The sequence below is a fragment of the Chenopodium quinoa genome, unplaced genomic scaffold, assembly GCF_001683475.1.
Source record: "Chenopodium quinoa cultivar QQ74 unplaced genomic scaffold, ASM168347v1, whole genome shotgun sequence".
In the NCBI taxonomy this organism is placed as follows: domain Eukaryota; kingdom Viridiplantae; phylum Streptophyta; class Magnoliopsida; order Caryophyllales; family Amaranthaceae; genus Chenopodium; species Chenopodium quinoa.
This window is the reverse complement of record NW_018744041.1, coordinates 918378-935239: the sequence shown is the minus strand read 5'-3', so window position 1 is coordinate 935239 and position 16862 is coordinate 918378. Positions and strand designations below refer to the sequence as shown.

The 16862-nt window shown below is 30.6% G+C and overlaps 1 protein-coding gene and 1 long non-coding RNA gene across 2 annotated transcripts; both read right to left on the bottom strand.

Moving 5' to 3' along the window:
* Positions 1–1457: 1457 nt before the first annotated feature.
* LOC110690419 lies at positions 1458–5125 on the bottom strand. The gene is made up of 5 exons (XR_002505089.1): positions 4826–5125; positions 3612–3733; positions 3330–3475; positions 2893–2960; positions 1458–2252 (listed from the first exon to the last, which is right to left on the bottom strand). It is a non-coding gene; the product is annotated as an uncharacterized LOC110690419 (long non-coding RNA).
* Positions 5126–7732: 2607 nt separating this feature from the next.
* Positions 7733–10127, bottom strand: LOC110690418 (homeobox-leucine zipper protein ATHB-13-like). Its single transcript, XM_021867245.1, has 3 exons — positions 9458–10127; positions 8739–9181; positions 7733–8329 (listed from the first exon to the last, which is right to left on the bottom strand). Exons 1-3 carry the CDS (start codon positions 9579–9581, stop codon positions 7940–7942), a joined length of 957 nt encoding a protein of 318 aa, XP_021722937.1. The 5' UTR covers positions 9582–10127; the 3' UTR covers positions 7733–7939.
* Positions 10128–16862: the final 6735 nt, after the last annotated feature.

Sequence of the window (16862 nt, the reverse complement as noted above, 5' to 3'; positions counted from 1 at the left end):
TTTCAGTTCTAATTTTAGATTATGAAATATATTGTGTGTGTGTGTGTGAGAGAGAGAGAGAGTGAGTGTAAGAGTGTAAGTGTAAGTGTGCGAGTTTGCTCCTGGTCGTATACATCTTATTTAAGAATCTGATTTCACTTCTAATTATTGAGAGTGTGTGTAAGTGTGTTTAAAGGGGTGCATAATCACTTGTTACTAATTTACTTTATAATACTTCCTGGTAGTAGTTGTGTTGGGTGAGCATGTGTTGGGTAATTTTTGAGCTATGGTGGCTTTTGTAGTAATAATGGAGGCATTTCAGTTTCTACATGCGATTGTTTTCCTCTGCTTTTATGAGAGAGTGTTGATCTATATCAAAAACCTATTAACTCAAGTGGTAGAGCACTATGCAAATGCATAGATGATGTAGGTTCAAATTCTACATAGGCTGTATTTATAAATAACTATATATAAAAATAAAATAAAAACTTAAAAAAAAACTTGATCATCTCTCCTTTTTTACTCAACTATGCTTTGTTCAATACTTTTCCTTTATATATCCACAAAAGATTAAACCACTCAGAAGAACTAAATTAATATGTATGTATCCCTCAGCTAATTCATAAATAGAAGTTATCACATACGACATTTGCAGTTTTTCAGGTATACAATCTGGCATTATAAGCTGCTTGTAGCTTTATCAAACGCTAAAGAACCCTATTAGCCTGCAATCCTGAGCTCTTAAGTAGCTTCTCTTACAGTTTCAAGTGAAGTACTTTTCAAATTATCTACTAATTCCTTTACATGAGCCTCAAATCTTGCAGCAACCCCATTTTGATATTCTTCGAGGAATAAGAGTAGGAACTCCAATCTTGTAACAGGGGATATGCAGCTGAAATTGTAATGTTTAAACATGGCATATCAATTTAAAACCTTACTCAAATTCTCAAAACCACCCATTATTTTTCTCTAATATCCCCAAATATACCCCTTTTAGGTTTCTGAGTTTCTAGACCAATTGAGTGTAGTTTGCTCATTTCTTTGCTCACACTACAAACTTGTGTCTCCACATTACATAGTAAATGAACCTACGTGGGATTCGAACCCACATCTTTTGTGCATTTGCACAATGCTTTACCCTTGAGCTAGTAGGCTAACGTATTTAAAACATTCAAACACACTCACAAATGAGCATTAATTTGACAAAATGAGCAAGAATCATTTGCTCATTTGACAAATGAGCATTAAATAGTTTACTCATTTGACAAATGAGCATTGAATTTTTTTGCTCATTTGATAAATGAGGAAAAATTATTTGCACATTTTTGCTCATTTGATAGATGAGCAAAAAATTATTTGCTCATTTGATAAATGAGCAAAAAATTATATGCTCATTTAACAAATGAACAAATTTTTTTTACTAGTATTTACTTTCATTAAGCTGACACCTACCTATACATCTGATGCTACACAAAAAATGAAAACAATGTTTTTCTACAGTGTAGTCCAGCCTTTGCCATTTAGGTAGTAACTACTACAATACACCCTATAGTGCCTCCCTTCAAGCTAATAATATTGGCAATTCATTGTTCTTTATTAAGCCAACAATAAGGTAATTAAAACTTGATTTATAAAGACAAATAAATGAAGAAGCACATATACACATACTTTGACCATTTACCTCTTCAGATACATGGACTTCATCATCTAATTCACTAAGTAAGTTAATATTTTCTTTTTGAGTGTTAAAATGATGAGACATTTCATGGGCTTCTTCTAAATCAATAAGCTCCTCACTTCCACCTCTTCAAGGTTCCTGAGAAATTCATCAGCAAGTAGCCCTCTTTTGAAGAACCTACAGCAAGCCCACTAGTAATTGTCTCTGATCTATTCTCCCCATATGAGGCGAGTTCTAGCGTGATTTTAGCTTGAACTTTCAGTTGATGTAAATTAGTGCATTCACTACCTTCTCTCAATTGATTTAAATCAGTAGATGGACCGACATCAACATTTCCTTCAACATCACTTTGTTCACAAGTCCCAGCAAGGATCTCGTTTGCAGACTCATCCTGTTGAGCATCATTTAGGATCTCATTTGCAAGCTCATTTTTTTAATTGAGCACCATCAAGGACCTCAATCTGAGGACCATTTGGTACATTCATTGCCCTCATTTGTGCTGTTAGCTTGAGTTTGATTGTCTCTAAAACTATGAGGACTGTTCTCCAAAGAACTACCAGGCAAATCACTTGCTTCCAACTATTATAGAGCAAAACTGAAGCAACATATTATAAATAATAGCAAAATAAGAGTTCCAACTAGTAGCAATTTCATAAATACGACTCTCATTAGCACAATAATAAGCACAACTAGTTGAAGCAAAACCTGTGAAGAGGATCTGTATTTATGAAGCACTAGTTGGAGCAAAACTGGTTGTAGAAGTCTCATTAGAAAAATAAGACTTTCCAAGTGTACAAAGTTCCCGAAAACAAAAGTCGATAATCTCTAAATATCGTTTTAACACTTGATAAACATAATACTTTTAAGACTAATTGGTTTACTTTTACTAATTTTCTATCTACTTTTAGAAAATACAAAAAGCAATAACTGTTCAACTTAAATCAATTTGTAAGCAAGATATATAGATAATTCCGAAAGCAATTGATCATGGATGGGGATAATAAGATAGTATATAGTAACATACTTCCCTAATACTGGACTTATATTATGACATTCACCTCAATCTTAAGGTACATAGCTCATAATCACTAATATAAGCCCACAATCAACTGGATTTTATATACTAACTTGAACATAATCGCAATGTTTACGTATGAACAAATTATAGCAAAATTCAGAATTTTTTTTTTTTTTGTTTTTTTTTTTCTATAAAAAAATCAATTTCAATCACATACCTTGAATTTTGCGAAACTACAATTTCTTACAACCTCAACTTTAACAACTTCAATTTCAACAATTTAACCTGAAAAACACTCAAATTAGTTAGTAATTGTATAAAAAACAGTTCAAACACTACATTATTTAATGCTCATTTAAATGAACAAATAATTGTTTGCTCATTTGATAAATGAGCAAAAAATCATTTGCTCATATCTCGCAGCACGGACTTTACATCAAGAAGTTTTGCAGGCTTCCTGATAGCATGAACAGCAAAAGACCTCATCAAATTACAATGTCAAGTAGAATAGCTGAAGAAATCATGCTAATTTTCTAAGCAATTATTTAACAGTCTCGCAATTTGAAATAATTGCAATAATAGTATAAATTCCATTCAATATATGGTATATCAATAAGTGGTATGGTATACACCAATTGGTTTGACCAATCCTACCTATGCTGCCTCTTCTTTAATCTTTACCAAGGTTGAAACAGCAGCAACAATATGTTTAAAGAAATCCAATACCAATTTTTTCACCAAAATGTTATTATGAGACATAGTCATTGACTACTTCAATGAGATTAAACGCAGCCACCCAACTGCAAAGAAAAATAAAAGGAGGGCAAAAGAGAACGCAAAGTAGTTAGGAAAACATGAAGTTGAGATTTCAAAGAGTTTAGGAGGGAAGGGGAGTTAAAAGATAAAAAGGTTTCATTTCAGAACAACATGTTGTACCAGTATAGCTTCCATCTCAGCACTTGATACTGGTGTTCGCTTGGGCTGGTCAGAAGCCTTCCCAGAGGCAGACAAGGAGTTGCTGGAAGCTGACCTTGATAGGAACGCCTTCAAAGCATCATCTATTGATGGGGAAGAAGATTCGGGCAAAGAGGAAAGGTAAAAAAAAAAGGGGGGGGGGCAGATGAGATAAGTAAGGAGTTGAAAATTAACACAGTAATAATCACCCAAAATGTTAAAGTCAGCCATTAAACTAGATATAAGTAGTCAAACCTCAAAATTTTCTAAAACAGAAGACCATTGCTTAGCACAGCTTTTTCAAACAATATCAATGGGAACAAGGTAGACAGCCTTAGATTAGATTTTAGTACTAAAATTTAATTATAAAAAGAGGCTAGAAGCCTAGAACGCATTTCTAGCAAGAAAGCAAGCACTAATCAAAGAATCATTTTCAATATCATATTATTGAGATCAATAATAGCAAGTCAGAAACTTGTATTCAGAGAGTAAAGGCGATAATAGTAAATGTGACTACAGTGAGTAATGTAAATACGGAGTAATATTTATAAATGCGGGGATTACGAGTTTAAATATCACAAAGCCGTCCTAACATCAAAATTCTACTCAAATTATGACTCCTTTTATAGCACACTCATTGAATATTTAACAAAGCAGACCTCCCATTGTCTCCCCCAACCTGATATCTACTGCATTACATTTAGATTTTCACTTAGACATTTTATCGAACAGTTTACGTGCATCCTCAATTCTTGTTGCAAATTTTTCGAATTAGAATTCATAAGTAAAACAGGGGTTTAACTGTTTGGACCTTGAATGTTCGAAGGAAGCTTTATACTAGCTTTAACAGCACTCACAACCAAACCAAAACTACAACATAATCGCAACAAAATCGAGCAAAAATCGCAACAAAACCACAAATTAATTTCGAAAATACATAACCAAAATAAGAATATATGTTAAAACCTAAATTCAGGCAAAATAAACTAAAATGAACTTGATAATTACTCAATAAATGAAAATAAAACTAAAATCAACAAAAAAAAAAAAAAAAACTAAAACATAATCGACACAAAGTAACCTAAAATTAGTGAGATGAAATCAGCACAAATAAAACGAAAATCAAAATGAAGATAAACAATGAATGTAACCTAAAAATTAATTGGAAAACAGCAAAAAATAAACAATAAACTTACATTGACGAACAATTGATGAAGATTGGAGAAGTTGTGATGAGATTTCAGAGAGAAAGAAAGAAGAAAACCGAATGAAATTGAATGAGGAGAGAGAAATTGTGCGTGAAAGAGGAAGGAGGAGGGAGAAAAAATGCAGAAAGTGTTCTGAAATAAAATGGTTTTGTTTAAACCGGGATTGTATTGTGACCGTTGGATGCAATTGATCCAATGGTTATAATGAGTTCTCACATATAATAGTGTTCTCACATAAGAGGTGTGGTCTCATATGATCCTATTTCTCTCCCTCTCTCTCTCTCTCTCTCTCTCTCTCTATATATATATATATATATATATATATATATATATATATATATATATATATATATATAATACAAGTATTGTGTACTGTTAAATTGCTATAACAAAGTTTAGGTAGACTCTATTTATTTCACTTTATTTTTACTTAGCTTATATCTAAGAAGATATGATAATGTAAATTTAGGGGGTAATATAAGTTTGTGGTTTGGCTAATTAATTTAATAAGTTTAGGTTTATAAGTTTAGACTTCTATTCTACCCCACCATATCTTTAAATTAGGTAATTTACGTAATAATAAGATCAAAGATTTGTTTAGAACTAATAAGCCTAATGAGTTTAAATCAGGTGATCGACAATATATATACATTCGATTAATTGAACTCACATAATAATTGACGCACGTGACTTTTTTTTTTTCTCAACTTTGAATTTTAGTATCTTTGATTGTGTATTAGTATAAATGAATAAATACTTGAAATTGTAATACGGAGTAATATACATTATCCAACAAAAACTAATTAACATTTTTTTATATATATAATAGCAAAAAAAATATGGACAAAGTTATGAAAAAAAAGTCATGCATGTCTATTATTATGGAATGAAGGTAGTACAATGTTTAAGTTATTGTAAAAAGCAAGATGATTGATATTTATTACTTTCTCCGTTTTTTTAGTTACATCATTTGATTTTCACGGAAACCTCGACAATTTTTAGAGTAGAGTGAGATAGAGTGAGAGAAAAAATATAGGCCTATGTGATAGGAGAGATATAGAGAGAACTACTAAACTAGTTAATTTAAAGAAAAATGATACATATAAATTGAAACTTCCTTATTTAAAAAATACTCGTAATACATTTAAAAATAAACAGAGATACAGATGAAGAGTAACCTAGATGAATATTCTCGAATCACCTAACAATTTTTGTACAATGTTAACAATTTTTTAATAATTGTAGTATTGATTATACACTTTGTACAATACACACGTTATATATATATACAAAGTGTATTTCTGTATATACACCCTAATATTTCACTTCACTATAGAAAAACTCAAAAATAAAAAAAGCTTTCATTGTCAAAATAAAGAGAGCCAACGTCCTAATCACGAAAGCGACTATTTCCCACTCTCCGTCTGTTTTCTTCCCCCTGATTTTTTCGCCATCCTTCTTCTTGTCGTTTTCCTTCCTTGGAATGTGTGCTTGATACTCTTTTTTATTTTTATTTTTTAAAAAAAAATCCAATTTCTCTTTTTAAAAAATTAATTTTTCAAAAAAAAAAAAAAAGAATTTACTACTCGTAGTACAATTTTTTTTATTTATTTTTTATTTTTTTATTTATTCACTAACTTCAAGTAGATTTTATTCACGCTCTCCTATGACCATAAAAAGGTTAATTACATGAAGAAAACATGCAGTGATTGATGCAATCATCATTTTTTATCATTACCTACTTTTTTGCCACCTTATAAAAGTTACTCCGTTTTGGGTAATGAGTATGGCCAATGCAAATTATTAAATTATATAAATTCCATTTTTATTAAAACTTACAACAACTCTAATATTTAAAGGTGAATAATTTGACCATCATATTCTAATCTTGTCCAATATGCAATCCATTCAAATTGAACTTTTAAAGTATGATGATGAAGATGATGAATTAATGATTGTTTTAGGGTTAATGAAATTAAATATAATACTATGTAACATCATTCAATATTATACAATTTATTGATGGATTGAAGACTTTAACAAGATTTGTATGTATGAAATGGATTGAGTTAAATTAATCGGTCAATAATAAGTTTGAAGTTAGTTAACCCTATTTTATATCGACAAAAGTTATTTCGTCAAAAATGAACTTTATTGTGTGTACGAAATAGTCTAGTTCAAACTTATATGTAATGATATGATTCAAAATAATTTGAACAATATAAATCCTTGTGATTGTAGTTTTGTGATCTGAAATAGTTAAAAGTTATAGGAAACATGTTACAACAATCCTATTATATATTTATAATTGTTATGAAGATATAAACAACAGTAAGTTAGAGTGATGAACATTTAACGACTATATGTGAGACACTGAGATATAAAGGAATGATCTTGGTTTCCTAATCAAGCCCTTCTCCTTTCATGAGAAAGAAAGGAGAAGAGAAATTAACATTCTAATCAAGGCTAACGTTGGTTAAATAGCTTGTGATTTGGGATAGTCATTAAATTTATTTTGCATAACCAAGTTGAATTTCTAACTTATCATATTAAATATGGCAACACAACATATTTGTCTCTTGGACATACATCATTGTAGTCTTGGATATATATGCTAGTGAATAATTCACCATATATGTGAGAAAGACCTTCATTATTATATATAAATTAAAATTAACTTATCTTCATATTCGCTTAATACTAGTATTTTAATTTATACATAATTAAATAAAAATGAAACCTTTGTTGCAAATAGGCAACTAGAGATGGTGGAGGTGGAAAATGTAGGAGAGATCAAAATTTATATGTACATAAATAAATAAATAAAAAATCTACAAATTTGATTTATGATTTAGAAGCACATACCCTTATTACTTTCTTCTAAGAGATCTAAAGTAACAAAAAGTAGCCATTTAACATGATATTTTGAATAATATACACCAAAAATAAAAGTACCCATTAAATAAAAGAAGAAAAAAAAGGAGAAATGAAACTACCATGTCAAATTTTAGTAACTTAATTATTCTTGTGAGATCATAAACCAAAATATTTGCTCCCAAACAAAAGGGAAAAAAAAAATCATAATTAAAAATAAAAGAACACTTAATTAAAATTTTGTTGGTCAATCCAAGGCCAAAACCCAGTTTGATCATCAATGCCACAAAACATGCTAGTAAAGGTCTCTTCTTTGACTGAGGGTGGTTGTTGTTGTGGGCTTTGGAAGAGTACTTGGGCCACAGGAGGCCCATTGGGCCTCATCGAGGACGGTGGGAAGAAGGTTCTTCCAGAGGCGGTGGCGGCCGAGGCGGCGGCAGCCGTGGTAGTTGGATTATGGGCTGAAAGATCAAGTGTACTTTCAATTGTTGTTGTAGGATTTCTTGAAATATCCAACTTTATATCAGAACTATTTTCACTCCTATTGCTACTTGATCCTTCTGTCTCCTTGTTCAAGTTGATTGACTCTGTTGGCTCTCTATTTTTTAGCGCCAATATCTACGCATTTGCAAATTACATGAAATTATTTACAAATTATAATATACATTTCACAAACAAACTAAATCATAATAGATGGAAAATGTAATGTAGATTTTTGTAAACCAGTAAAGACATTTATTAAATATAACCATTAATTATAACAAATTGAAGATTTTTTTTTTTTCTTCAAATCCCCTTTTCATATATACAGTAATAACATGATCAATCAATCTACATAATCCCAAAAGTGACCCATAAAATAAAGAAAAGGTGACAAAGAAAGAAATAATGATGATATACAATCTTTATATAAAAAAAAAAGCAATAAATAAAAAGAAAATTAAATTATTGAATTAAAAGAAGAAGCACAATTAAGTTTCCCATTATCAAAACACTTGATTGAAATCCAAATAATAAAAAAAATTACCTCAGATTGGAGTTTCTGATTTTGAGCAAGAAGAAGATCATTATCAGCTTTAAGAGCATCAAATTGTCTCTTAAGAAGATCATAATCTTTCTCTAATTGCTTAGTCTTCCACCTTGCTCTTCTATTTTGAAACCAAATAGCAATTTGTCTTGGTTGTAATCCAAGTGCTTTAGCTAATTGTATTTTTCTTTCAGGTTCTAATTTATTACCCAATTCAAAATTCTTTTCAAGGGTTTTCACTTGTTCCATATTTAATCTCCTTTTTTTCTCCCCTGCTCCTCCTAATTGTGACCCATCATCTGATAGTTCATCCTCTCCTACATTGTTATTATTGTGGTGGTGTTGGTTGTGATGGTTGTTGTTTCCGTTTCCGTCTTCGTTGTTGCACATATCGATCCCCGTAAATGACATCGATCTCTTCCCTAACATTGGTGCAATCCCTCCTACACCACATAAAAATTTTCATTTCACAAAAGTCAATTGTTATGTTACACCAAAGATCGGGATTCTCTCCAGTATGTAACCGGAGAGAATCCTCGAAAACAATACTGATAGAATACATAAATCAATACTGTGTCTCAAGCATCAGCTTAAGCTTTTGGCTGAGGCAGCAGAATTAGTTGATATACTCTATCAGATGCATCAAGTGGATAGATAGACAGATAGATAGATAAATAGATAAAATTATCGATAATACTTAAAAGAGAGAGTATATAAACCATGATGAAAGTCTTGAGGAAGGATAGAGGAGAGAGAAGGAGGAGGATGATTGTCATTATCATTTTGAGCTTGAAGCATGAAATTAGCTGGGAAGAAAGCCATCCCAGTACAAGTAGTACTCATGACCTACACCGGACTTCGCTCGGCCGCCAGGCTATCTAAACCTGATATTGTAGACACCTAATTGTGGCTCCAAGAATTAAGCTCGGCTAAACTTATAATCTTATCTTCATGTCGAACAAAATAATCGTAGCAAAGGTATGGAGAAGCTAGCTTATTTTAGCTTAGCTCTACTATACTTGGAAGAGAGAGAATTTGGTGTATGCAATGATAAAATTATAATGCTAAGTTTTTATTTATTTATTTTTGTTAGGAATAATAAAAAATAAAAATGGAGACTATATACTATACAAGGTTATTTTTTAGAAAATATGGTACACTGTTTGTTAATATGATGGATGGTTTATATACCTTACTAGCTTGCTCTTCATAAGATGAGCTTTTTTTTTTTTTTTTTTTTTTTTTTTTTTTTTTGGGAAGAGAGAGAAAAGGTGGCCACTTTATGGTGGCTTCATAGTAGAATCCTTTTTATATTTGATAAGGTTTTATTTATTTAATTTTATTACAAACTTGGGAATATGCTTATTGATTAATTAATTAAATTTTGCATCCGTATAAACAAATTAAATTACTAGTAGTAGTACGTTAATTGGGTTGATTTCAACGTAGAATGTCCTGATCTTATATATGTAGAATTTGTCAACTGTTTTGTGGGCGAATGTATTTATTTTAAAACTATTTTTACTAATTAGCTAGATAGTAAATTATTTTAGTAATATTACTTTGAGATTGAGGTAACTAATTTTTTTTTCGCCTTTAAGCATAAGTAATTATTACGGGCATTTTACAATAAGTTACGACTGTTAAATCATCTTACATATTAAAAACTAGCTATTGGATATATATAGGTGTCATTTGTTTCATTTTCCAAAAATAATAGCTAGTCGGTCGACATATTATTATATTGAAATCTTGCATAAACAATTAAACAATAGATCTTCTATCAAACTGACGAAATTGTATGTAGATGAAATGCCTTAATATTTCATTAGTTTTGGTGGTGTACTTACTACTCACTAGTTGATTCATTTATTACAAAACAAGTTTATAGAGTAACAACATAACTTCATTCATAATTTTTGTAATAATGTTTTCAAATAAACTATTCATAATTACAAAATTTCACTCACTGCCTCCGATCCATTTATTTATTAGCTCTATAAGAAAATGACATATTATTTTAGAAAGTGTGTAAAAAAAGTAGAGCTTCAAAAGTTTTTATTAGTGTTTTTAGGTCTATCTTATATATATGTTGAAGCTTATAGGTTTTGATGATGATGAACTTAAACTAAAGCAAACTCAACTAAAGGTTTACAAGTGTTTAAGTACAGGAGAAATTGACCTTGGTGGTGGAAGAGCATCTTGTATTATGAAGACTTGAAGAATCCTTAGTTAAAAAGTTAATCAATAGAAGAAGAGTTCTCTAACAAGAACTAAACTCTTTAATAGGAATGTTCCCTAACAGGAACTTGAAGGTTGTAAGCTGAAGACAAGGAACTTAGGCTGCGAAGTTCCAGTTGAGAACTGGAGACCAAGTGACAGCAGGAACTTTTTCCTGGCCTGCGTGAAGCCCAAGATATTCAGAATTACAGAAGCGCGGCATTGAGATATTAATTTAGTTAAGATTTTATCTTCTAGATTTATTGTTAAATATATTAATAAGATATGCATGAAATCTATTAGAGACGTGACAAGATAATTTGGCAAAAAGATAAAATTGAAAAATATAAAAAGATAGATTTTGGAAAAAGATTTTGTTTTAATTTATTTTCCTAAAATCAGTAAAAACGATATCATACTTTTCCTCATATCTTCTTGTATTTTTCGGAAAGGATTTTTCTTCAATAAAATGATTTACCAAAATCATATTTTGAGATAAGGAAAGTTAACATCTTTATCTTTTGAAAACCTACTTGCTATACAAGTTACACTTGTATAAATAGTAGAGACGGAATTGCTTTAGTTTTTGTAAGTTTATGCGTGAAGAAAATCTTGTGAGCTTTATCAAAGTGTAAGTTTGCCAAACTTTATCTTGTCATATTAGTTTCGGGTTTTATGCATAGCTTGCCTAACATATTCTAGACATTATATTTTCTGTATTTGATTGGGTTGTTGGGTGTGAGTGTATGAGTCTGATAATTGCATACAGGAGAAACTACCTTGCAATTAAAGGTTGTATTGGTACTGTGAGAGTATGAGTGAATTCAAGTCAGGGGATTTGAATTGGTTAGGATTGAGTCTTACCGTGTTGCAAGTTCTAGTTGGAACTAGTATATAAAGGTCTGGTTTATAATAGGTTTGTAATTTTATCATTGCCCTTGTTTGTGTGTTGAAATCCCTTAGAAGGGTCGAGGTTTTACTTCCAGTTGGGCCCTGGAAGGTTTCCTCGTAAAATCGTGTGTGCACTGTCAAGTTCCTTTTATATTCTGTTTTAAATTTGCAAAAGTAGTCACTAGGAACTTAACTACAATTCACCCCCCCTCTTGTAGTGTTCATTTCAACTAACAATATATATAAAAAATTATTAATAAAGGAATGAAACAAGTAATAATTTGAGACATATAAAAAAAAAAAATTAAAATGGAATAAGTAATTTAAGAAGGAGATATAATTACTATCATACCTACGTACGTTCAAATAAAAATTATGGAGTATGATACAATTATAAATTTTGCCATGAGTAAAATATGCTGATTATTGTGTCAAAAAAATATGCTGATTATTAACTTAGGCAATAATACTTCAGAAAAGTACAGCAATTAACAAAGCTTAATGGGTAGAACATTACTTACTTGTTACTTGAGTAATAAACTAAAACATTAAAGTTGATGTAAAGTCAACAACTAGGAATTATTTAGTGATTAATGCTAATTAATGATTAATGATTCAAAGAAGATTATGGGTATTCACATTTCCAACTCTTAAAACAGATGCAAAGTCTATATCTTCTTTCCCAAGGACAGTTGTACACAAAACATAAACAAGTAGTGTATGAGATGGGAGAAGACAATTTTGTTAATTAACGGGTGTTAAAGGTAATTAAGAGAATAATTATATGTGAAAGCAAACACTTTTAATTACAGAGTACTAATTTTTTTTGCCATTCATTTGTCAATACATAAAACAAATAACATGATCTAAACCTTTAATTATATCGCAGTGAGCCCTTCAAAATGAGGATTACTTAAGATCGAGGGTTATATATAGAGTATGATATGTGTGTTTACTCCTTCTGTTCTTTTAAGTTCTATCTATTAAATGGTCACTTTAACTTAAATTCTATAAAAAAAATATTCCCCTTTTACCACCTTATTATTTGTTCATTTGGGATATTTTGTTTTTTAAACTCTCTTCAACAATTATATTTAAATATATATAAAAAATTAAAAAAAAATAAAAAGAAGAAGAAAAAAAAGAAAGAAAGAAACATTCATGGACACACTGCACACACATTCTCTTATCTTTGTTGATATTTGTGTTTGCAAGATTCAAGGGAGTAGTTTTTTTTTTGTAAAAAAAAAATAAATAAATAAAAAAAAAAACAACTAAATAAAACATAATAATTGATGAAAGGACTAAGGAAATTTTGCTCGTTACAGTTTAGAGGTTGAGGTTCTAACCATCAACTTAATTAAAATTTTACTTCATAGTCTGGTTGATTTGATCATTTGACATGTTATAAAGAACTAGCTTGACTAGTAGGTTACGATTCAGGAGTTCAACCCTTTCACCCTTCCTTATAGAACATATAGCCCTAAGTATACGTTTAAGCTTTAAGGTCCCTATTGCAACTACACTTCGTGCCTATAGGGCTTTTATGTGATGGAGCATAATAGAGGATAAAATCAATAATGGAGTTCTAACTATTAACTTAATTAAGCCTTTAGTGAGTTGGTTCTTTAACAATCACTATTAACGTAGTACTCGTATTAGATACTATTCAGGACTTCAAGTCACATCATGATGAATAGTCTTTACAAAAATGTTGTAAGTTACACCCTTTGCAAACATTGCATAGGTGCACATACACTCTTATCACATTTGTCCAAGTTTTGATTGATATTTTTACTAGTAAAACTAGCAATTTTTTTTTGATGCAAAGTAAAACTAGCAATTACGGTCAAATATATTAGATTAACTTCAAAAAATTATGATATACTTTCATTTTGGGCCAATAAAATCCATCAACATTCAGCAAGAGGTATTAATATTCAATAGTAAGCAAAAATATTGAAGATGTTGTATAATATACAGAATGAACTTTCAGAGATAAAGGGAGTAAGTCACAAACTAACTTACAAAGTAGCACATATATATTCATTGATGAAATTTCCAAATATTAAGGGTCTGTTCTTCAGATTATTTTCAGTTCACTTCAGTTCAGTTCTTAATTTCCTTATCTCATAATATATTCAGTTCACTTCAGTTCAGCTCCAATAAGTTCACTTCAGTTTAGCTCAGATCAGTCAATTAGAACATGCCTTAATTATAATTATATATTAAACCAAGATGATTAATATGTGAAAGCTTATACTAGTAGTAACTTGAGAGAAAAGAGAAATGAGTTGGCTAAAATTGTTTTATAGCAAAAACAAAAGAAGCAAGAGGGAGAAAGAAAGAAGAGGAGGAGAGAGAAAGAGGAGAAATCTAGGGGAAGAGGGTGAGGGGGGGGGGGGGGATGGGGCCTAAGAGAGGGGCAGAGTTTGCTACCTAACCCACCAACAAGTAATGTGAATATCAGGACCCCTACCCATCAACCCCAACCCCAACCCCTCTTTCCCATCACCCATTTTTATCTTTTCTTTCCTCTGCTTTTGCCCCTGCCCCCTTTGCCCTTACCCTGCCCTCTTCAACTAACTAGTCTTAATAACATACATATAGAGTTGTGTATTGTACTATTGTTGTATCATGTTTGGTTTTTTTTGCTTATGTGTATGTGTGTGTGTGATTGCTATGTTTTCCCCTTGCTCTTGACTTCTATTCTTACTCAAATTCTATTAATTTCTTGCTCTATGTCTCTAATTTTAAGATGATGATTCCCCTTAGGATGATTATGTGTACTAATTTGTGGGTAACATAATAGGGTTAATCACTAATCATTTGAAAGGGCATGTGTTTATGAAAAACGTCACATGATTCTATCTAATTTGACAAATCTTCTTATCTGTCTTGGAAATTATTGCCAGTTGTTACTATTTAAAAGTTTTCGCGTTCATTTAGGTGTTTAATCAATATGGGTGCAAAATAAATTATTTAGTGTACACAATCATTCGTATCAACAAAAAATGTTCATAGATGAGCGTAGCTAACAAATTAGGCAACAAACAAAAGGGAAAATACACCTATACATCTTTGATAAACTAACCAAACTATATTTATCTACTGGAGGAAAGAAAATAAGGATGTGATAAACTTTTCATATCATATCATATCGAGTGCATAATTAATATACAATTACCTTGACACGACTCAAAATAGGATTCTCATTCTATCGACCCTTACCAAGTAACAACCCTCTACATCTCCTACCAATATCGCCAACACCCACACATGCATCGTATCTTCCGGGCTAAACCCGTATTCGACATAAAAAAAAAAAAAGAGCACTCGCCTGTATCATAATATAGACGTATGTTGAACCATACATCAAACCCTCCATGTACGTATGTACAAGCTAAGGGCCCTAGTTTTTTCTAGTGACATTGCTTTAAAAGAAAAAATAAATAAAAACCACAACTTTAAAATGGAAAGACTAGACCTTTAATCGAAAATGAATGTTTGAGATCAAGGGTTCAGCTTGTTGGTTGAAAAGCACAAGGACAAGGAAAATTGTTGTCACTAGTTAGCTTGGGACACTATATAGTAATGAAATGGTCATTGTCATATTAGTCAATATCATAAAGTTTGATCATCAAAATTATGCTTAAGTGTAACTAGCTAGTACATGAATTTAAAAAAGTGGTACTAACTCTTTTAGATGAATCATAATAATTCACATAAAAGTTGTGCACCATTATAACACTAGATGTACCAAATCATATCCATAATATTGTATCACAAAGAATAACATATATACGGATTGATTGATATGGCCTAACCACCTTTAGCTTGATTGCCTTTCTACCTAGACTGCCCAATCATGCACATAAAATGGGGACTACATAAGTTCTAAATCTAATTTTTTAAATTATTAGGTATCAAATGCAACTTTTAGTAAAAAATTTGTGCAAAAATAATAATTATCCATGATGAGCAATCTTGAGAATCAAGTTAATAGTTTGTATTTTATTGCCGATTGTCATTTAGATACATATCCTATAATCTCTTTATTTTATATATATCGTTATTTTTGTCAATGTTTCTTAAAGCATATGAAACTGTCTTTATGGTCATATTGTAAAACAATATGTAAATAGGAAGAATGAATCACACATTAATCTTATATGATACTCACCCTCATACCAATGTGTCAAATTCTAAGCCATGAAATAAATAAGCATCGCAACATGGATACAAAATTTATAGTTAAGCTATTTGGTCCATCTCGAATTTTTAAAATTTAATCCGTCACTAGCTATCCATGTTTATAAGTATGTCTTTTTTTTTTCAAGATGAGAAATTTCGGGTAGAACAAGTTGATTCAAATTTTAATTTTTTTCAAACAAAGTGATGCTAAAAATTAATTAATATGACTGGCCGAAATGGCGGAAGAAACAAACAGCAAATAGGACCCATAATAATAAGGGAATTAAGGGTCAAGAAAGTGGACCAAAAGAAGGGTAAATTAGAATTAAAGGCTCCTATTTCACACTGAATCTTGTTGATTTCTCAACAGTTTTCTGATTTGATAAGTCCATCATCAACTGACTGGATGCGCTGAATTATCAGATTGTGACGTGAGTATAAGCCAATACCGTTTGGGACCATATCATTTCAATCTCTCGCTTGTGTTTTGTTTCATACTTCTACTCTTTTTCAAATCAATTTGACACGTTTTGATTTTTTACACTATTTTTCATATACGATATATTTTGGTATTATGATGAAGTACGGTATAATTAAATATCATTAGTATTTCGTATTGTCATTGTTATTGGATTAATTAATATGAAACACGCAAATTCAAGATGTAATTTCTTTGAAGTTTTTTTCTAACAAGTAGATACTGGTGATAATGTGATATAAATAGTCAAAGTTGTCGATTATTTATTTGATTTATCTATTAATTGTATTTTAATATATTATTGCACTTCTTTATTATACAATCCATAAGTTTAATTAAGG